At 41.1% G+C, this 23,472-nt stretch overlaps 1 protein-coding gene across 1 annotated transcript in view; it reads left to right on the top strand.

The window, feature by feature from the left end:
- The window catches only part of KIF11 (kinesin family member 11), a 30,669-nt gene extending 20,417 nt beyond the window's left edge, over nucleotides 1-10,252 (top strand). The window contains exons 15-23 of the mRNA XM_024101229.3: nucleotides 138-310; nucleotides 791-913; nucleotides 1,728-1,886; nucleotides 2,373-2,512; nucleotides 4,055-4,334; nucleotides 6,424-6,646; nucleotides 6,865-7,016; nucleotides 7,386-7,502; nucleotides 9,858-10,252. Of these exons, the coding sequence (XP_023956997.1) occupies nucleotides 138-310; nucleotides 791-913; nucleotides 1,728-1,886; nucleotides 2,373-2,512; nucleotides 4,055-4,334; nucleotides 6,424-6,646; nucleotides 6,865-7,016; nucleotides 7,386-7,502; nucleotides 9,858-9,983 (1,493 nt within the window). The 3' untranslated portion in view covers nucleotides 9,984-10,252. The remainder of the gene's footprint in view (nucleotides 1-137; nucleotides 311-790; nucleotides 914-1,727; nucleotides 1,887-2,372; nucleotides 2,513-4,054; nucleotides 4,335-6,423; nucleotides 6,647-6,864; nucleotides 7,017-7,385; nucleotides 7,503-9,857) is intronic.
- Nucleotides 10,253-23,472: the final 13,220 nt, after the last annotated feature.

The following is a 23,472-nucleotide window of genomic DNA, read 5'->3' as shown; positions in this document are numbered from 1 at the left end:
TGGCTAGGGCAAATTGTTTGTTCTTGTCCTAGTACCACATTATTAGCGTATCCTAACATGAACCCTTATCCTCTTATGCCATAGGACTGTTGGGAAAACTCTTTACAAAGTTTGTAATGTTCTGTTTACCTTTGTAGGTGACCTTCTGTCTGCCAGCTCTTCAACCACTAATGTTATTGCATCAGCCGTATCTTCATCTTTTGTCTCTGTTGTGGAAATGCTGTCTGCTGAAACTTCTTGGGTTTCTGAAAAAATACTAGAACAGGAGACTCTGTCAGTAAAACATAAAGCTGAATTGAAGAGATTGATGGTTAGTTAATCTAGATGCTCTTGAGTTATTTTGGGAATATGGATCTTTCCGACTTTTAAAGGGCTTCCATAAACTTGGTCTAGTCTATTTAATAAAAATAACTTTCAATTCAGGAGCTGTTTCAGAGCCCTCAATTGCATGGTTACTGAATCTATAGGGCTTGAAGTAAGATGATGGGGGCAGTCACACCTGGGCCATTGTTGCAGGCTTTTTAGAAGTAGGTTGTTATGGGTTTATACTCTGTTCACGTTTTCAAGGCTATCTTCCCAAACAGAAGGTCTGGAAACTTTTTTTTTTCCCCTCCTAATGATTAAGATTCTGGAGCACAATTCTACAGCAAGGGAAATTCTGGAGCAAATTTTGCAATTGCAGAATACACAGGGCCCTGAATATATTCAAATGAATCTGAATAATCTCTTGTAGACTTGAATTGAGGAGTTGTCTAGTATTTAATTTCCCCCCCCCCACCATCTTTTCTAGGAAGAGCATAAATCTGGAATGGAAAGAGCATTAAGTAGTCTGGTACCTGTGGTAGAATTTGTATTGGGAGTAAACAGCCAGTTTCAGAATAACATCAAGACCTGTTCAGCTGTGGCAGAAAAGGTAAATGCATGGATATTTTGCTTTCACACAGACTTCTTCTTGGACTTCCCTTGCTGTGCTCTTCTAGTTCACTTAGTTTACTGGTCACTTTCTCAGTGACTCTTCCCAGGGTTCTCATCTCAGTCTCCATCTCTGGTTTGGCCTTGCCCACCTGCATACGCTGCCCCATGGGTTTATCTGTTACCTCTCTGACTTCCAAATCTGCTTTTCCATGAGTGACCTCTTCCTTTGTGTGCTCATGATTTCCCCACATCAGTACAATCTCAATTGTCCGAATGTCAAAGTTTGGCTCCTCAAGGTTTTATATAAAAGAAAGGAACACTGCTTAAACCTCCCCCTCCCATTTCTTTTGCTTCCAGTTCCTCCAAAATGCTCTTCTTCATTTGTTCTGACCACATCTCTCCTGTCTAGAGTATCTATACTGGCTTGCTATCTTTCTCAGTGTGTAGTTTGTTCTAACTTTTGAAGTATTCTAGTGCATTGTGCTGTTGTCCTGCCCAAGCATCTCCCCTTTTGTCCTCATTCTACTGTGCTCTGTTTCATACCATCCCTTATGTTTAGAATAGCCTCTTGCCTAATATACCAACCTCCCTTTAACTTCAAACTTCTGCAAAGCCTACCTGCAACAACTGCCATATGTTTGTCCACCATACTTCATTCAGTAGTGCCTTTAAACTGCCAGCTCTTTAGGGTGTAGAGATTCTGTATATGTATAACCAGTGTATGGTTATAGCACTGGATTATGAAAACCTCCACTTTAACTACCATAATTCATGTCTTATCTAACCTTCATGTAATTTATTTCCCTCTAAAGATGGAAGGACATAAAGAGGAAACAAGCACTTTCTTTACAGAACACTGCCTTGCTCTAAATAAATTACAGGAAGATGTAACCAGTGTTCTGGCTCAACTTCAGAATGACTGTGAGAGTTTAAAGGAAGAAGCAGAGCTGGCAAAGCTGGCACTTACAAAGGTATCATCTTTTTCTTAGAGCAAGAAGATGGAATTAAGCATGTTGTACCTAGTGTGTTTCACCTGGCTTGACTTAAACTCATCTGTAATAGATCTTCATACTTGCTTCATCAGTCAGCACTATGACCATAGTTTTCCATTCATTTAATTTGCTTGTCCTATTTCTGTTAATCAGCCTCAATTGTGATGCTTTTTCTAGCTTTGTGGGGGAGATGGAAATATTACATGTCTGCTCCTGGAGTGGCCTATAGCTGTTGCTAAACTGTTGCTCACAACACACTCCAAAATCTAAGCGAATCCATTGCTTACATCTTTCCTGAGCACAACTGGTGGTTATGGGTTTAAAATGTATTCTACTTTTTGGTGTGCTATATAATACCTTCCATGAGGAGTCTATTAAATTAAATTGAATAATGTGGAAAGTGCTAATGGCTTTAAGGCCGGTAACACTCCTGTCCGATGTTTAACTCTGCATTTTTCTTAATAGGGCACAACCCAACTCATGGCTTCTCTTCAAAGCCAGTTGAATTTGTTGGTTCAGGAAACCCAGCAGAATTTAAGTGGTGTATCTAAAAAGGGTAGAAACTTGAAGACCGCTATTGCTGTTGTCCAGGAAAACGTCCATCTGTAAGAAATATATTGTTTTTCGTATACTTATAACATTCGCTTACATAGATTACCAAGAATGTAGATTACTGTGCAGTATATTCTTTTGGACAAGTCCCACGTGTTAGAGGTGGGTCCTGCCACAAAATTCAGATCCTGATTCAGATTTCCCCAATATATTTGGACCTAATTTCTGCTCAAAGTTGAGACTTTTGTGTCTTGCAAGCAAGAGGTTCCATTTTTTCAGGAATTATACATTTGTGAGTGGTTATCAAATATGGCTGGGCATGGCTCCCTGATTACTGCTGCATGCTTACACTCAGTTCTGTAGGCAAATTAGTTGATATCAGTAGTAAATTATCTATCACTTGTAAAACGGGCTCACTGACTGAACTAAACATTAGAGCCCAGGATTTCCAAAAGTGGCTCGTGACTTGTAGGGGCCCAACTTGAGACCCTTGGAAGAGATTTGATTTTCCTAGGGTGGGTGCTTGGTATCTTCTGAAAATTGAGGTCTTTATAAGACTTGTCAAGTGGACACCCATGGTCATTAGTCACTTTTGAAAACCTTGGCCAAAATTAATGTAATAACTTATTAAATCCCGCAGTAATACTAGATCAGTTGTCTCCAATCTTTTTACGCCCAGGATTACTTTTTGAATTTAAGGGCAACCCAGGATCTACCCTGCCCCTTCCCCAAGGCCCCGTCCCGCTCACTCCATTTCTCCCCACCCTCCCTCACTCTCACCAGCTGGGGTTTGGGGGGTAGGGGTGCGGGCTCTGGGCTGAGCTTGGGGCAGGGGATTGGGTGCAGGGTCTGGGAGAGGGGTCAGGGCTGAGACAGAGTGTTGGGGTGCAGGAGGGGTCTCAGGGCTGGGGCTTTCGTGTGCAGGAGGGGGTATGGGGTGCGGCATCCCGCCGGGCAGCTCTTACCTCCGGCGGCTCCTGGTCGGCGGCACAATGTGGCTGCCACTAAGGCATGCTCCCTGCCTAACCCGGCCCCATGCCACTCCCGGAAGGGGTCAATGAGCCCCTGCGGCTCCTGGGACGGGGTGGGGGGCACGTGGCTCCGTGCGCTGCACCTCTCTGCAAGCACTGCCCCCGCAGCTCCCTTTGGCCACAGCTCCCCGTTCCTGGCCAATGGGACCTGTAGGGGAAGTGCTTGCAGGCAGGAGTAGTGCATGGAGGGAGACCCCCTGCACCTACGGGGCCGTGCTGGCAGCTTCCGGGAGCAGTGTGGGACTGGGGCAGGCAGGGAGCCTGTCTTAGCGGCAGCCCCACTGCACCACCAAAGATTGCGATCGACTGGGAGATCCTCTAGGATTGACTGGTTGGCAACCACTGTACTAGATTGTGGTTAGGGAAAGCTTTACTGCATAAATAGCTTAAATAGAAAGCATTCCAATGGTATCTTATTATAATAGGATTGGATCTGGCTTACTTTGAAATTAGACTGTCACTGCTGCTGTTGTCAAATCATATGAAATGCATGATGTTTTTAAATCAGCATTTCCAAATACTCTGATCTATATTATGAATATTATGAATCTGTTGTTCATGCAGGCAAACTACAGACCTAGTCAGTTGTACAACTTCCCACCACAACAAATACATTGCATCTTTGGATAACTTCTCACAAGAGATCAGGCAGCTAAACAAGGAAGACAAAAAGTTGCTGGAGGAGTCCACTGAATGCTGTGAACAGCTTCGCAGAAATCTCACCACAGTATGTCAGGAGACAGATGAATGGGTTGAATCTGCAAATACTAAGATTGACTGCCTTACTGATCAACAGATCTCCTCCTCCCGCAGTGAGCTGGAACGACTTCAGTGTTTACAGAGGGTAACTGATAACTTTTCATTAGACTATGAAGTTCTCAATGGAGAGGACCAGAAAGTAGAATATGTGTAGATACAAATCCAAAGTCATCTGTATATCATTCCACAGTACTATTGTTATGCTACAGGCCTGGTCAGGATAGAGGTTGGCTTGCTTCTCATTTCCTTTAACATCCTGTACCCAATCTTTTGATATGTGATATTAACCATCTAAATTCCATCTAAGCTGCGCAGCCGTGCAGCTGCCTATTAAGCGACGCTCAGGGCAGAGATAGGGAGAGATGCTTCTCCCTAAACCCCGGGCCTGCCACGGCGCCCCAACCCAGTCCCAGACCAACCATGTCGGGGGACAGACGCCCCTCCCCCCCAGCCCAGGTGCTGCTGGGGGGGAAAGGCGGTCCTCTCTCTCCCCACTGTAGCCCTGAGGAGCCCCTCTGCACCCCAAACTCCTCAGCCACACCCCCAGCCTGAGCCCCCTCCCACGCTACGAACCCCTCGGCCACATCCCGCAACATGAATTTTATGTGCACCAATGGAGGGTGATGTGTGTCACATCAACACCAATTGGTGCACATAACAAAATGAATTCTGCATGTGGGTGGGAAAAATTAGCGGGAACACTTAACCACCAATATATAAACTTGTCAAATTTCAAAATGAGTTTAGGTTTAGCGAAGTAATCTAAGCCTCTAAATAATTACGTCTTACAGAATAGCCTCTTTTTGTGGTAGCTAGCACTGTTGAAGTAACACAGGAGTTGGTTTAAAACAGAAAATAAAAAAACGAATTATCACTAAGGACCACAATTTGATTAAATCAGTATCCCTGGTAGAAGAATAATCAAAATTAGCACGGACGTACAACTTTAGAAAAGGGACATCTCTGAAAGGCCCTAAAGTCACAAGTGAGAAAACTAAATCTTAGCCTCCATATAGTCTGCTGAAGTATAGAATAATCATATGTTGTGATTAAAGGAGAAGCAGAAAGGAAAGAAAACTAGTATGGTTAAATGGCAAAGTAGAAGAGGTTTCTGAGCCAAACAGGCATTTTTCAGAAAATGGAAATTCAATCGAAGTGGAAGCTGATAAGAAGGCAAAATTGAAGTTAAGAGCACAGAGTTCGAATTTGAAGTGCAAATAGCATAAAAACATTATCCAACTTATCTGGTCCATAGTCCTGACCTGTAGACTGGTGTAAAACTTTAGCACACTCCCTTTGAAAACTTGCATGCACCCCATAGCCTACAGTAGATTTGTCAGTGGGAAGGTTTGCATGGTGATCAAGTATAGAATATGGCTTTCAAGTGGTAGCTAACCTTTTAATTATTATCATTGTTAGGTTTGGCATCAATCAGTGGGGAAAATGTTCTCCTTTGGGGCTACTGCTATTTCTGGTCCTTTATTTTTCTTCCTTTCACATTCTTCTTTTCCCTGTCTGTTTTTTCCTTCCCTGTAACAATTCTCCCATCCATGGATTTCACTCCCAATCCTTTCCCACGCCTTTGCTAAAATAAATAAATGTCAGTATTAAACTAGTTCATTAAAGTGTCACTAGACTTCAGAGTTAACACCCCAATGAGGAAAATGCACAGCTAAATGTTTGAAGACTCAGGAAGAAAACACTATCTATTCATTCCAGATGTCTTCTTGTCTGGAATACTTTCTTTGCAACCTTACGGGCTAAAAATGCTTTCTAAAATGTAAACTTTCTTCCTAGCCCCTTGCAGGTATTTTATCCTAGCATTGTCCAATATGCAATTATTTGCATCTTACTTTGAAGCATTTAGTGCTATTTACTGTTGGAGACTTGATACTGAATCTGAGAAACCAGTGCTCTGATCCAGCATAGCAATGTTTGTGTTCCTATGACTAGCTATTGGCATCTGTTCCCAAAGGATAGCATGTACGTTCCAAGAAATGGATTATTCTAAATACAGCTCTCAAAACGAATATAAATCAGCATGGCCAAACTCTTCAATTGAGGTCACATTTAAATTTAGTGACACAACCTGAAATGTAACTTATCTTGCTCCACCAGTTAGGCAAGAGACCTTAGCCTTAATTTTATTGTTAATTTGGTATTCTGTCTTTCAGAATGCAAATGAAAGCTGTAATGCATCAGTTGCTGAAGTCACAGACCAGATTAATAGACAGAAAGCTGATGAAGAGAGGTCACTGAATAGCCTCCTGGACCAGATTAAAAATGATAAGGAGATGTTCCTGGAGCAGAAACTGATCCTCCATGAGGAAGCACAATATGGATTGACTCAGGTTAATGCCTTCCTGCAGGAGGAACTTAAAGTGGATATCCCAACAGGTATTCACAATGGGAGATGGCAAGGGGAATGATCTCACGGCAAGCTACTTGAGTACCGAGTTCATAAGCTAAAACTAATGGGAACATGAAGTGACTGATAGTCTTGAATTTTTTTAATATGGACAAGAATGTCTACCAAGAATGATTCCTACTTTTCATTTAATAAAATCTGGAAGTGTTTAATAATGCCATTCATTTTTACATCAACTTCATTAAAGGGACAACTCCACAGAGAAAAGACTACTTGTATCCAGTGACTCTTGTGAGAACAGAACCTCGTGACCTGCTGCTTGAGCAATTGAGACGACAGCAACCAGAACTCATGGCTACATTAAATAGTGCAGCAAAGATGGTAGAGCATGTGGAACAGGTAAACGTGAGATGGTATAAATACAAGGCTCCATTTTGTAACCACTCATCCAGAAGATATGGGATTGAACAGTTAGTACAACACTTTAAAGGTGTTTCAGTTCAACTCTGTAAACACAGAGTTCTGGAAGTTTTTACATTCTGCACTCATCTGTTACAATGTGAGTGTCCATGCAAAGCTCAGGAAATGCACAGGATGGGATAAAACAAAGTCTTCTGTTTAAAAGGTCTTTTTTGCTTGATAGTTGTGCATGTAAAGATCTATAAATCTCTCAAAAGATTGTGCCATGTATTTTAGGGACTTGATCAAATGATTGTAAATCCCCTCTGAATTTAGCCATCCGTGTAAACTGGCAACTTCTGTTTTTAGGACTCACTGGAGGAAGAAGAGGTGGTGCAGGAATTTAATGAAAGTATCTTCAGTGATAAATCTTCCCTGGACACAAGTGTGTGCTGTCAAACAAATAGTGGTGTTCCCTTTTTCCAGGTAATTTCTACAAATATTGCAGACAGATTTGAATTTGACCAGGAAGCGTGGTGCCTCTGCTATAATAGGGTCAGAAGTAGTTAAATGACATACCTTTTAACAGCATTTGTGTAACATTGTCAGTGTAGGTTTGTGACCAGACTTAGTCCTTCAGAATATCAATTTGAGACTTCATATATCTTAATTTAAAGAAGCAGCCAATAAATTCCCCCCTTGAATTGAGGTTTTTTTCCAGCAAACTGAGCTGAAAGTAAGTTTTTCTTAAAACTGCAGCTACCACAGGGGAACGTCAACTCATGTATTTTAACATAAGACTGCTCAGCATTAGATTAGATGTAGAACATCTACCATAATGGCTTTGCAACAGATTAGTACTCCCAACTCCATTGGGGAAGGAACTGGTAAACTTTGTTTTGTTTTTTATTTTTATTTATTGACTAGTATTAGCCTGTGGGCTCTTCTTGGTAAAGTATTCAGAGCTGCTGTAATTTCACCCATGATCCCTTTTGGATAGCTAAGGGGTGGACTGCTTTCAAAGGCTTTGTTCTATCTAGTTATAGGATCTCTTTTAAGCTGTTGAGGTCCTTGGAGGAGGGTGAGGGTGAGAGTTGCAAAACCTCTTAACTGTCTCTAGCAAAAGAAGTATCTGGCCATGAATCACTGCAGCACTCCAGGGATTAAATACTTGCCCTGCTGAACATAACCTTTCCAATGTGACTTGGAAATTAAACAGGCAATCTTCAAGGCTATCCATGTGGACTACTATATCAATATTCGTTTCAGTGAGGGAGATCAAATGTTCTGAGGATTTGATTGGTGTATCCTTAAACACCTAATAGTACATGTATACTTCACCTTGTTTGGGCCTATGTGAAACACAAAGGGTTAAACAGGTTACTCCTGGGGGAATTCTGCACCAAAAAATTAAAAATTTTGCACAAAATACTTTACAATTCTGCATATTTTGTCAAAATAACACAAAACAATCACTACTTTCAATTATTTTGGTAATTTATTTCAAAATACTTGTCCGCAAGTATATCTGTAACAATCCAGACAACAAAAAAGATTCAGGAAATGTTTTTTTTTTTGACAAATTCCTTACTGGGCATATTAATACAGAACTTTTGAATAATTCATTTAAACTAAATACAGAAACGTATTTCCCGCATCCCTCACGTGCAAAAGCTTTGGAGAGTCGGGGTAATGGAGGAGCTATGGGGGAGGGAAGGAGTCTGGGAGTGAACCTAGAGTGTTGTTGGGTATGGGTGGAAGAAGTGTTTTTTGTGGGGAAGGATCAGGGAGTTGGGGGGCCTTCCCAATGCAGATCTGGGCTGACTCCTAGCCTCTCCCATTCAGTCAGGCACATCTGCCTCTGTCCCCATGTGTCCCTGCACCCCCTTCTCCTTATCTCCAGGTGACCTTGCATCTCTACTCAGTTTTCCCCCCACCATCCTCATGTGGCAGTGTACCCTTCCTCCCATTCAACCCCCACTCCAGTCTGTCTCCCCCACTAGTCCTTCTGAACCCCAATCTGTGACCCCTAGCAGCCCTGTGTGCCCCACTCTGTGCCACTTCACTCTCTTCCCTCCTGCCCCCCATATCCCATGTCTCCTCACCTGGCCCCCACAGGCAGGGCGCTGTGAGGAATGCAGCCTCTCCTCCTCCCTATCTGCTACTGGCTGCTATGGGCGACTGCTCGCTGTTCTGGCACCACAGCAGCCCCTGGTGGACAAACAGTGTAACTTCAGTGCCTCTGCAGCAGAACGTATTTTCTGCAGAGGAAAAAAAATCTGCGGGGGACATGAATTCTGTGCATACGCAGTGACACAGAATTCCCTCGGGGATAACTGGTAACTTATCAGAAGCCTAAAGGGTACACCTAAACTTGCATACAAGAATCAGAATTCAATCTAACTGCACAACCTTTCAGACTTACTTCTTTCTGATGGAATAATAATTGTTGGTTTGCTTTCATTAGCAATAAAAGTGTGCTTTTTATAAACTTGTCTCACTGCAGCTAAGGGTGCCCCCTCATTAATTATGGCAAGAACTATCTTTAAAAGAAATAACTTCCAACAAATTAGTTCTTAGGCACATACAGGAATTCCTAGAGGTATCTTATTTTTGGTCTTGAGGAGAAAATCTTAATGCCTTAGGCTCGTAAGACTCTTGTGTCCTAAAGAATAAATCTCCTTAGCAAATGTCTTCAGAAAATTGCCCTGTATAATTTTTTACGCTTTGAGTATTGTGTGCAGAATTATGTGGCAACCAGAAAATGGAGAGTAATGTTGAATTCTTTAGCATTGTGTGTAAAGATGTAATACTAACTGGGAACTTTTTTAAACCCTGCAGCACAAAAAGAGTGTAAAAAAGGATAAAGAGAACAAATCTACAAGTATCTTGGAGAGGTCCAAGATGGAGGATACAACAGAACAATCTCTTCCCAAGTCTAAGCTTCCTTTAAAAGCCCTGAACTAAGATATTTAATGCAGACCACTGCATTTGTAAAACTTACCTCTGATCTTCTGTTCAGTCTGTTTTCTCAACCATTTTCAGGTGCTGTGTATAGTGATATATTGTTGCAAAATCAAATTTTCTAAGTTGTCCTGCCTATTTGTCTGAATTGTTTTTATACACTGTAACTTAGTTACATATCATATGCTGTAATTTAGTTACATGGCATTTACAGACTTTTAAAACTTCAAATTATGGCTCTGTATGTTAAATAAAGACTTTTAAAATCTAAAGCTTATAATGCTAATTAGCCTTTCTGTAGCCATTTTTCCTTTCTTATAAACCAATACAACCAACAGATTTAAAACAGCATGGGCAGATGGGGACAAGCTTTCTAAATAGGTCACTTCTACATTTTTGATTTTATTTTAATTGACTGTAAATATTGGCATTCTGCTTTTATGCCTGCCTCAGTCTGTCTCCTGTTGCTATGTAGTAGACTGGTGTCAAAGTACTGTCTTTATTATGTAAGTGGATTACTTCAAAGAAGCCCATCAGAATCTGCAACACTGCTACAAATAAGCATTTCCCATATTAACAAACTTGGAAAATTTAAAAGATTACCTGATCAAAAAGCCAAAACAAATACAGTGGTCTAGCCAAAGTACTGGAAAACACACTATAAGAGATCTTCTGTCAGTGCAGGATTTTTCATCATTTAATATGAAGCAAAATAGCACAGTGTACTGGACATGGCTTATTAGCTTTTATGGTCAACAACACTAATTGACAGGTATAATGCATGTTTCAGACAATACTGTGCCAAAATCAAATATCCAAACTCTCCTGAGCTATAGATGCTTTTCCTGCTGCAGCCTGGCCCCCTAATGTTACAACCACCATTTTGGTTACACATTTTTACTCTTGGGAGTAGGACCCATTGATGTTTTTGTGGCTTGGTGTGTTCTCCAGTTAGTGGAGGACGTTCATGTGCTGCTAAGCATGAGACAAGTGAAGGATGTATGGGAATGGGTGGGGAGTGAGGAATGGAATTATGAAAGTGGGCTGCTCTGTTGCACTGATCAGTTGGAGGGTGCTTATAAATGGAGGCTGATTTCTAGGATATTCTCTTCTTGGCTTTTCACCCACGTAAACCATGACCCATCCCCCAGATCTCAGGTATCAGTCTGAGGTGAATGATCCATGTGTCCTATATTAGGAGCTAGTGGGTAACAGGCTGACATCTATTCTAAGGGCCAGGATTCCTGTTTGAAACTGATTTGCCTCTCTCTGCCAAAGTTTTGCATTACCCTTTTCTTGGCTGAGAGAGAACAGTCTGCAGAGATGGTCTTTGTGCCCAACTGCCACAGCTACACAGTGGCTGTCAGAAGATATCTGCTAAAAGCTATAGAAACAAGGTGCTGTGTACTGAGGCAAACTGGAACTTATGATAAGCTCCCTGGATTCTGCAGAACTCTGGTGTAACAGAGTGAAAATTATGCAGTAGCTTAATTTACATGTAAAAATGATTTTAATTACTTAAATGTAAAACCAATACCATAGTCCCCCTTCCTATAGTCAACTTGTTCCCATAATTGGCAGTTGTCATTATGCCACAGTCTTTTGTATTGACAATGCAGAGCAGCATCATAGAAGTTGGAGTGGAAACTGGAGGACCGGTGGCAGTGGAGGAGATAGCTGGTGTTCTTGGGACCTGGAGAGGCATGAGGTGTGCATTGCAATAAGCACATTAGCCAGATGTGACCGCTTTAAAAATCAGGAATAATTTTCAAGTCCACATTAATCTCAGAATTAAGAACAAGTCAGTACACACCTCCAAAACTATTGCTTTAAGCTATCGACAGACTTTGGAAGTCGCTGCCCTGATTTACACTTGGGCCATATTTCCAAGGTTTCCTCAGCTATGAGGTCTGGAAGCATAGAATGGATCTTACAGCAGATTCCATGGACTAGTGGGCCCTGGCTATTTTGATCTTTATGTAATTGTATCTCCTTCCACTAGATGTCTTCCACTACTTATCTAGTGGAAAGGAGAGGATGGAGCTGCTGTTTCCATTAACTACAGCTAAGTTATTAGGATGGAGCACCAGTCATAGCTCTGATCATGTATGTCAATGCAGTGGCAATTACTATTTACAATTTAACTTCTGGATTTGGACTCAGTTCTAGCTGCTTTCAGTGACTGCATAACTAGAAACTCAGTTTTGGGGACTGAATTTGATCACCAATCATGTGGAACTTGACCCTATAGGTTCTCCTAAAAATCAACACTTAATGTTGTAGGGGTCTCCATACAAATTGCTTTCTCAGGCCTGTGCTGCATCACTAACATTCATTCACATGCTTGTGATTGCTACTTCTGCCTTTACTGAGGTTGCTGCTGGTATACAAACAAGGACTTAAATGATGGCAATGCTTGTTTGTGTTAACATAGGCATAAAACACTTTACAGAGGTCAAACGTAGAAGAGAGAAAACAATACTTAAAAAATAGGCATTATAGCTTTTCACTAGCAATAGCTGAAGTAGTTTTAAAATGCTTTAGTATCAAAACAATACTTCAGTGAGGCTATTTCCATATTCAAACTAGTGTAAGGGGCAGAGGTGGTTTAAAAGAGCCCACCATTCAAGAAAACATTACTGATTATGTAAGGCCTAGATCTTCTTGGGCTCTGCTGAAGTGGCACTAGAAAACTTAAAAATCCTGACCTCTTTCCCCTACCATATGTACATTCCCAATAAGAGTACTCTTACTTTCATGGGGAATATGTCAAGATGGGAAGTGAAATATAGGCAACAGCCATTGGCTTCATGATGGGACTAACAAGAAGAGTATAGTCTTTACCAATAAAATAACAGCAAGTTAATAACCCTTCCTGGAGGAGTCCTATTGGGCATGATAGAGAATATCAGTGGAGCTGGGGATGTTTTAAAAATACATGCTCTGGTTGACCAATTTGGCCTCTAATGATGGCCATATACCAACAGCTGGGATCTTATCTATGATTAAAATGAATTCCTACACCCAGTGGTGACTGGTAATGAGGGGATAAGAAGGGCCATGCTCCACCAATTAAATCTGCTCTCCTGTGGGTTTTTTTTTTTTTTTTTTTTTCCTTTAAACAAAAACCCTTTGTGGTAGATGACTTCCCCGCTTTTCTCCAGCAATGCACTGGAGAATGCTGCAGGGGCCTGGTTGTAGCTAGCACAGCAGCACCATAGAGTGCACTCAGGATGGTGGGGCTAGAAACCATTCTTTGTTGAAAATATAGAGCAATGCTGTGATCAGCATGTGTTTGTAGCCTCTTTCCAGTCCTTGGAATCTGAGGCTACTTTGATTCCCGTTGCCAGTGAGAGCTCTACTACCCTACTACAAGAGCAACATTAAGGAACCCAAATTGGAAGGTTGAAGGATCTGGCCAGCTTATGATTTCAAGGAGGTGACAGATAGGTACCTGGGACCTCATGAGGTGAAATGGGAGCTGCAGGTTTTGTGTAAATTGGGGGCTAACCCAGGAGGAGATAGGGAACAGAGCAGGTGGGAGAGGCTACTTATTCACATTTTGAAGTGGTGGGAGTTGCATCAGAGGAGCTATTGAAGCAAGGTTTACTTATTGGGGGAAAGGAAAGAGTCTTAAATTGGTTGTTTGATTTTATCTGACAGATCAGAAATGGGGGGGGGGGGAAAGACAGGGACAATTATCTGCCAACCCCAGCTGCCTAGAACGACTGGGGCAGGAGAAGAGATGGAGGAGGAGGAGGAGTGGCAATTTAAAACCTTAAAATGCTCTTTCCCTCAAAAAGACATGAAAAAGGGAATACAAATGGTCCAGGGCACCATAAAAATAAAGACACAAGGTAGGAAAAGATTAACAAAAAATATACTTGGAGCAGTTGAACAAAGGTGCATACAAGCTTTTTCCAACTATTTTTTCTTCTTCTCTTATTAGAAACTGTTTTTCATGGTGGAAGGATCGGTTGTATGAACTGTCCATCCCCATAGTTATTTTATAGTTAAATAGTAATCAACCATGCTAGGGTGTGCATTAGTCAGTTACACATGTTACCTTATTATAAATGAGATGTGGATCAGCCAGCAGAGTAGTACATGCTTGTTAGTTAAACTCAAGCTCAAATTCCACATACACTAAATCCTACAAGGCTCAAAAGGCCTCTGGTCAGCATGCACCCAGCTGCAGCTGAGGTCAACATTTAAATCTCTAGCAATTCTGGAATGCACCTCATTCCAGTAGGTCTTGCTAAAGAGATTGGCCACAAAAAGTAGGGCACAATATAATTTACAATTTCCCTGTCAAGCAGTGGAAGCCCATAATTTCATTTTAGGGTGACCAGGTGTCCGGTTTTCAATTGGAACTCCCCATCACAAAGGGATCCTGGCAGCTCTGGTTAGCACTGCTGACCGGGCTGTTGACTATCCAGTTGGCGGCGCCACGCAGCGGGGCTGGCAGGCTCCCTGCTAGCTGCTGCGCCATGCAGCTCCCGGGAAACAGCCGGCATATCCAGCTCCTAGGCTTTGGGGCAGCCACAAGGGTCTGTGTGCTGCCCTGCCCCCCACCCACCGCCACAGCTCTCATTGGCCAGGTCAGGGCAGCGGAAAAACTAGCATGACTCGCCAATGCTCAGCAGGCGGCTTTTGAGGGGTCATGGCACACGCCTCTCCCACTGCTGCCGGCCCTCTTCTCGTGCTCCTCCTGTGGCTGGGCTCGAGCTGTGGCGCTTGCTCCTGCGGCAACCCCGCAGTCTGTCGCACCAGCACCAGGAGTTCGAGGTATGTATCCCTGTCTCCGAGTGCTGGGAATGGGGCTGCTGGAGGGGATGGAAGGAGAATGAGACAAACCCAGCATGGCCCAGCCACCTTGGGGAGTCTGCTGCTGGCCCCAGGGGCCCTGGACTCTGGGCAACTCCTCCCCCCCAGCCCTGCATATCTCCTCATCCACCTCATTGCATTCTGCTGTCCCAACCCCCACACTCCCCCATCCCCCTCACTGTATCCCTTCTCCGTCCCATCTCGCCCTGCCCCCCACACCTACCCATCCCAGTCCTGTACCCCTTACAGTGCTCTCCCACCCATCCTCTCCACCTCCCAGAGCCACCACCCCCATGTCCCTCACCCCCCACAGTCCTGCACCCCATTCACCTCCACTGCTGCACTCCCATTATGTCCCTATACACCCTCTGCCCCCCCCCCATGCACCTGTAGCCTTCTGCCTCCCCCTGCATCCCCATCCACCCCACATATCCCCCATACTCCCTCCTTTCTCCTTCACTGCCCCCTCTGAACCGCACCCTGCTCTCATCCTTGGCCTCTTTCCCTCTCCATCCTCTCCTCCACCCCCCTAACGCATCTTTTCCCCTCCAGCCCGCCCTCCTCCCTTCCCAGCTGGGTGATTTAGGCAGCCCCTGGAAGAGTAGAGTCCTCCTGGACACCATCATAATCAGAGAGAGAAAATAAAAAGGCAATAAAACCAGACAACAAAACTCAGCCTGCAGCTCGGGGCCCAGGCAGAGCAGAGCCCCTCAGTGCCAGGCCTCCAGCCTCTTCGCTCTGGGGCCCAACCTTCACACTGGGCACGACAGCACTGCAGCCCCCTGGCAAGGGGTCTGTGGGGATGGGAAGTGTTCTGCAGATAGAGGGGATGGAGTGAGCGGGAGTGGGGCCTCTGAGAGTGGTGGGACAGGGCCTCAGGGACAGGGCAGGGCAGTGAGCGGGCAAAGGTGTTTGTTTTTCTGGAATTAGAAAGTTGCCAACCCTACTTAGGACGCTTACAATGGAGAAAATCTTTAATACACAAACTACCCCGCCATAGCAGATTAAGTTAGAAATAAATTGCCATTTTTGGTGGGGTTCACAAAAATGTCTTGTGCTGGCTCGGCAGCAGATGCTAACAAGGAAACATGATTTCCGAAGCTCTTTAACAGGAGACCATCAGCGTAATTTATAAAATTAAGTTTTTGTTTCCTTGTTTTCTTTAATTTCAATGAAAACATTTTTTAAGCAGCTAAGAATTCTCCTGACCTGTTTACAACCCAAACATTGCAAAATTGTGTTAGTTCATGAGAACCTGAAAGGGAAATTGACTAGAAACATATAGAAATTGTTTAGTCTCTTTTCACTGATTCATAGATTCTAAGGCCAGAAGGGACCATTGTTATCATCTAGTCTGACCTGTATAACACATACCATAGAAATTCCCCAAAATAATTCTTAGATCATGTCTTTTAGAAATACATCCAATCTTGATTTTAAAATTGTCAGTGATGGTGAATCCACCATGACCTTGATAAATAATTCCAGTGGTTAATTCATTGTTCAAACTGAGAGAAATGTAAAAATTAAATATCATACATGGTAAAAATATCAATTAGATTTTTAAAATCCTTACAGATGTAACCATTTAAGATGTTTCAGTAACCCATGCAAATAAATAGTTATTTAATTTTAACCTGGCCGTGTCCCTGTAGCATAGGTGATGCTGGTATATTAAAAAAAATCATATTTATATGGTCAGAATTGTACTTTTATTTACAGTAGTTTAAGTTAAAACAAAAATATCTGTTGTTTTTCAGCTCAATTCTACATAAGAAAAAAATCTGCAACTTTGCAAAATAGAAAATAAAATTAGGAAAGAAATATTCTGTTCATGTTTCTAGGAGTTTATCACAAATAATAAAAATAAACGCGTATGCTATAGAAATTACTATGACATCTCAGTTTCCACTCATTATAATAATAATAAGTAGCACTTTATAGGGCTGACTTCCCCACTGTGTTATTACTCTGGTTTTATGCTGGAATGACTCCACTGAAGTCAATTGACTCATACCAATGTAGTAGATTGGAAGGTTAGGCCACATTTCTTCAAAGTGTTCTACAAATTTAACACTTATGTTTTATTCCAATGTAAGGAACCTAAAGAAACTAGGATCCTGTCTGTTCTATATGGACATTAAAGATCCTAGGGCACTAGGAGGACTTGTCTTAGTGTTCTTGACTCTCTTTTTCCCCAGTGCTGTGTAATGTGCTCTTGTGCTGCCACCCTTCACCCCAGAGGTGACTGCTTTTCAGTGGTATCCCTGTGCTGTAGTTTGTAAAGTGCCTTTGGGACCCTTTAAGATAAATATAATTATTTTATTGTACTTTTGTTAAAGGTCCATTAAAATAATGTGAAAGACACTCATTGACTTAAATGGGCCTTTAACAAAAATACAATTAAATAAGTGTCTTTGGGAGTAATCAGCATGGATCCTTTTTGCATCAAAGAAAATAAACTCTCAAGTCTACAATAAGACCACACAGTAATTCATGCACTGGGCAAACTAACTTCAGGAACATAACTTCATACTGAACTCAAGTATCATAGCTTTCATTGTGATAAATGGAAACCCCTTGACATCTTTATCATAAGGGGAGTCTCATTCTGTGTAATGACTGAAATAACCACTGTTCTGTGTAAAAATTGTTTTGGGAAAATGATTGCTCAACTTTCGTATAACTTCTGCTACTACTGATAGAACGTTACATAGCTGCATGGCTATAGCATTATCAGTGTGCTCTGGAAATAAAGGAAAAGTGGATCATTTATCACTTGTTATATCCAGTGTCTCGTATGACTTAATTAGAGCAATACACGCTACCTTCATTTCAAAACCAATCTGTCAGATAGATATACATATTCAAATGGTCACCATATAATAACCATTGGCGCCAAACTTTTGCTCATATGCTCTGGCAGTTTGTTTTAGGTTCATCATGTCGGATTGAATTTCCTTGCATAGATGGATTCAATGCCAGAAAGGAAATTTTATGGTGTCTGTTAGTTAATGCAGAAACCAGTCTTATTAATCATAGATTTACAAAGGGCAGTTTTATTAGATGTTATCCATAGCTTATGTTGACAATTGATTTTCATTGTAGGGCAACTACATTTATTATTTGTAATAAGATAAAGATAATTAAATTGACTTTATAAAGGTTGCTATCATAAATGTGAGTAGTACCTGTGAATAGCAGGCATAAAACTGCTTTAACTGTGTAAATTCAGTCACTGGTAGGTGCTTTCTTTCCATTACATTTAATAGTTTCTGAGCATATCTACTCTGAACCCTGTTTTGCAGAGTTTATGTCTAGGCTATTAAAACTTGGTTTAGAATGAAGCCTAGTTTCCGGATTTTTTCTCTCTAATAAAACAAAATCAGATGGGCGTTTTTCTAAATTATAGGAGTAAAATAAAAAAAAAAATCATTAAACAAGGCACTATCCAATAGAGATTTCTCTATGATCTCAGTCTTTTAACTTAGTTTTTCAAAATACTATATTTTTTGCAGACACTTAGTCTACAATATGCACTAGGCCTTGGCGTGTCAGTTGGTTTGTTTTAAAGTAAGTGAATTTGATGCTTGTGAAAATGAGGGACCGGTTACTTTGAGGGAGAAACATGTAGAAATGTTTTAGATTTTTTGGAAATTGTACTGGTTCTATGTTACATCTCTCTCTACCTGTAAAGCTTTAATACTGTGAGTACAACTGTACAGGCTCTTTGGAAAGAATGGAAAATTACAACTAATAAATGTTAGTAAATAAAATTATAAAATATAAAATTTGCAGATGACACCAAGCTGGGAGATGTTGCAAGGAGAGGAATAGAATTCAAAATGACCTTGACAAATTGGAGAATTGGTCTGAAATAAACAGGATAAAATTCAATGAAGATGAGTGCAAAGTGTTACGCCTAGTAAGGAAAAATCAAATGCACATGTACAAAATGGGGAATAACTAGTATTTGTAACGTGACAGTAATGAAAATCTATCATAAAACAGCCCATAGTCTGAGTTACAGCAAGAAGAGTAAGGCAATCTGGAGCCAAGATGATCAATCTATTCTTAACAAATCTCCTTGTGCCTTGTTATTGGTCTATGAGTGGAGCTTGTGTCGTCCTCCTGTTAGTACAACCCACAGTAGTGAGTTAATGATGGAGAACAAGCCCTTACTTTGAAACTACTGGACTTTGCAGTTCAGTCATTTAAAAATGTACATATAACAAATATTCCCTGAGGTGTGAAATGTCTTGGCTGCGTTTTGTCTCTTTTAGCAGCAACATTGTGCTGCATTGTTAGAATGTTTAGACCATTACAAATAATCAATTTCTGATTCTCCCTGTGGTGTATGTGGACTAGAGGTGCAGCACCTACTGCAACAATCTTATATTGTCTGATGGCTTTAATGGCTTACTTAATCTGTTCAGGACTAACCCAGGACAGACTCCTTCTTCAGATATTATTATTCCATTTTATTTGGTATTTACTTTAAATGAAAGGCCATGATCCTGTTCAAAGACATCATTTCCCTCTCTCCCACTTCTGTCATTAGAGCCAGATAACAGGAAGAGACAGTCAGATAACTGGCCACTTATTCAGATTTCACAGAAGCTTTTAGGCAGAAATAAGGACGCCAGCCAGAGTTGAATCAATTCATTTCAATGATTTGCTGATTATCTATGTTAGTTATTCTCTCATTATCTTGCCCAGTGTCCAGGACTAGTCTTTCAGCCTCTGGGTCTGGGCGGGATGTTTTGTTTCAGCTGATTATTTTTAGGGAACACTTTGCACAGTGAACTGCATTCTAAAGACCCAAAACCATCAGTGGCACTGGAAAAATTGAGGGCCAATCTGTTGATAACTGAGCTTCAAGAGAAAGACTAATCGGCTATTAATAGGGCTCCCTAAAATCACTTCCCTTCCTAATTAGCACAAGGAAATAATCAACATAGCCTTAGATATCTCCACTTGGAACTATGACCTGAAAGCTTGGGTAACAGCTTCTGCATCATCATCATCATTATTTATATTTTGGTAGCACCTAGAGGCCTCAACCAACCATTGTGCAGGTCACTACAGATAGTCCCTGCTTTGAAGAGTTTATAATCTGAATAGCCAAGACAGACAAAGGTGTGAGGGGAAACTGAGGCATGGAGAGACGAAGTGGCTTGTCTTACCTCACACAACAGGTCAATGGCAAAGCTTGGAACAGAACTCCTAGTTCAGTGCCATTGGACTATGCTGCCTTACCAAGACATCATCGCTCCTTCCTTTGTCTGACAATAAAACCCTGCTGTGTTAACTGTCGGGGATCTTTCTCTTTGGAGAGATATTCTCTCTTCTAGCAGTGTGTGTGCATGTAGGTGTGCAAATGGGAGAATAGGGAGGGGACAAGACCCTTTCATGCATCCCTGCGAATAGGGAGGAGACAAGACCCTCTCATGCACCCCTGCGTCCATAGCTACTGGTTGCTCTTGATTAGTATGGAGGATCTCCTCTAACAGAGGCTACCATAATAGAAGACAAGACTATAGAAAAAATACATTTATAATATTAGTTTTAAGATCCCGTGTCCAGTATACTGCACGATGGGGCTAGTATGCTAATCACATCGTATGAGATAGCTAGCTGATACAGCCACCCTGTGCAAAGGCAATGCAGGCCTGGTCTTTACAGCAGCTAGATGATCTTAATAGTCATTGGATTTCTGGGAAATACCCTTTTCTCTGGGGGTTTTGGCTGCCCAGGAACATTTAATCAGTATTTTTTTTTAGTCAGTTCTTTTCATTCCTTTCTTCTGAGAAGCTGAGTTTTCAGCGTCTTATCACATTTCTTAACTTTCCAGTGAGGTGGGCCCTTTGCCAACATACAGATTGTTCACCAGCATTTAACCCTGTGTATTGTAATACAGGGTAGATAAAATCACACAATATTATTTGCACGCTAAAAATGCAGCACTTGCCGTTCTCATTTGTTATGACTTTTTGAATGAATTCACCTACATTAAATAAAGCATTTAGTGCATGGTCCATAGTAATGTAGGAATAATAAGAGCAAACAAAACGGTGAAAGATTCTGTTGTTCTAGATGATTTCAAAAGAAACTTAAACATAACTGGAAATGCAAATAAGATCATTCAATGCATTTTCTTATAGTCACAGACAAACTGACAGAATAAGTGGACAAAAGGAATAAGAAAGACACCAAGATTAAAGGCCTTATTTTCCTTCCCTACACAGGCTGAGCAGTACAATTTGTGGCATAAGGTGCTCAACCTGAATAAAGGTAGAACAAATAGGGCCTGCGCTCAGACCAAGAAATGGGTTCTATCCCCTAATCTCATCATCCTGTGATCTTTTTATTTCTCAGTGTATTTGTGCACATGCTCATAACACCTCTCTTCTCTCTCTTTCTTTCCACTCCCACTTAGCAAAAAAAATCAAGTGTTCAGAGTCAAAGCTCCATGTTGAATCATCTGCAACTGAAGCGTTTGACAAGCTGCCATTTTCTCTTTAATGATAGCATCTCTGTCAGACTATCTTTTCCTTGAACACATCCATTTGAAAGGAAATCTGTTGTCTTTGTAAAGGAAAAATCTCTTCCAGTGATTGGTATTTCTTTGTTGTTTATTACATGTAAATACAAAAATAGCAAATACAAAAATGACTCTTCACTCTATTATTTGGTATTTTCCTGTTGTGTGCTATTAATAATGTTATTGTGTTTCATACAGTAGACCCTGAAATGCAGTTCTCATCCATTAGGGGGATTGTGATTGTGGGCAGGAGAAAGAGACAGAGGTAGTATCGGCCTTAGGGAAAACTGATACTTTCTTTACTTCAGCCACATAAAATTTTACCTTACAAGATATTTTAAAACATACACTCAAGGCCCAATCTGCAGTTCTGACACAAGCAAAACTCCCTTTCTCTGAGGAAATCATTGACATCACTGGAACTGCAGCCTTTTACTCAATTTCTGAATTGTCTCTAAGCATTCATTCCTGAAGCCTTCATTAGTCTTTTAGGCCCAGATCTACAAAGGTATTTAGGTTCCTAAATCAATAGAAGTTAGGAGCCTAAATACCTTTGTGGATCTGGGCCTTATTTCTAACCTTATATTTTTCACACAAGGACTAATATCTAATTCTCCTCATGACTCCATTGTTGAATACCTTTGGTACTTGGCTTAATTGTTACTTTAATCTTCTGTATTTGACGATTAACAGCTACTGGTATGTTCATATCGACCCAAAATAAAAATAAGCACACCTAGGAATTGATTTTATGATACCAAAATGATCAAACGTGTTAAAATATGTAAGGGGAACATTCAAGGCTCTGGAAAACATTAACAAAATATAACTGAGTTACACTTTCAATTCATACCTGATGTGAAATTTCTATTGACATCAAATTAGATCTGTGTACTTTGGAACCAACTGAACTGTTAACAATGAAACTCTTGCTGTGCAAGTCCACTTTGAAATTCATAGTATTTTGAATATTGACTACACTATATATGAAGAAGTATTTTGTCATTGCTGTAGTTTGGGGGCCAGATTCTCTATTGCTTTCTGCAAGATGTAGGGCAAAGAAGAATCTGGCTGTGGGCATTTATAAGCATTTTTGGGGGGTAACTTTTATGAATGTAGCCTTTACATAAAGATAGAGAGAAGTTTGAACATGCTGCAGTCAATCTCTCAAAGTAAATAAAAATTAGCCAAGAAAGGATCTGTATTAGCCCACCTTATGTGGTAGGAGACAGAGAGGAAATATCATACAGGCAGTAATAACATAAATAGATTTTTCTGAAAATCTAAATTAGTTTTGTTTTTTGTAACACTGTTCACCATATTCTCATAAATGTAGAGGTCAGATAAAAAACAATTTAAGACATGGGAGGAATAGAAAAGAATAAATATTCTAAAACACATTAAAGCACAAAATAATGTAGGATATGCCCCCTTTGAGCTTCAGACAGAAACTCCAATGAATTATGTGAATCTTTAGATAAATGATGCCCCAGAATGGGAGTTAATTATGAGAATTTTGTGAGTTAGAAGAGGTGGAGGCAGGAAGCAGCCGCACCCCAGCAGTGTTTTCTCCTAGGAAGCTAATAAATATCTGCTATAATATTTCTAAAATCAGTTCTAACAGCAGCATTAACTCCCCTCTGCAGCTTCTATTTTATCAGAGCTGGAGATAATACACAGCTAATGGGCATTCAGCTAATAGCAGCCTGGTTCCTACAGCCTGGTAACCTAGTGCCATGGAAGAAGGTGCTTTCTAATCATCATGGAGCGTCAGGCCAACCCCACGGATGCCCAAGATTTGTGTGGTTCTGCTCTATTTTCCTTGCAGATCTTTGGATTTGTGGAGTTTACAGTCTAGGCCTCTATTCTGTCTGACTGCAGACCGCTCCCCCAGGAGGAGAGAATACAAAGGAAACTCCAAGAAGAGAACTTTGCAGATTTTGCAGTGGGTTCTGTTTCTCTCGCACGAGTTTTCTCATTTAAGGGACACTAGAGCTTCTCAATACAATGATTGTAAGATGAGTACAAGCTTGGCAGAAAAATGTATTTCCCCTAACCTTCTTGGAAACCGCTGAACCATTTTTGTTTAAACTTTCCAAAAATATTTAGCCTGAGGCAGAC

Source organism: Chrysemys picta, chromosome 7 (assembly GCF_011386835.1).
Source record: "Chrysemys picta bellii isolate R12L10 chromosome 7, ASM1138683v2, whole genome shotgun sequence".
Lineage (NCBI taxonomy): Eukaryota > Metazoa > Chordata > Testudines > Emydidae > Chrysemys > Chrysemys picta.
The sequence above is the reverse complement of the archived record's forward strand: the minus strand, read 5'-3'. Positions and strand labels throughout refer to the sequence as shown.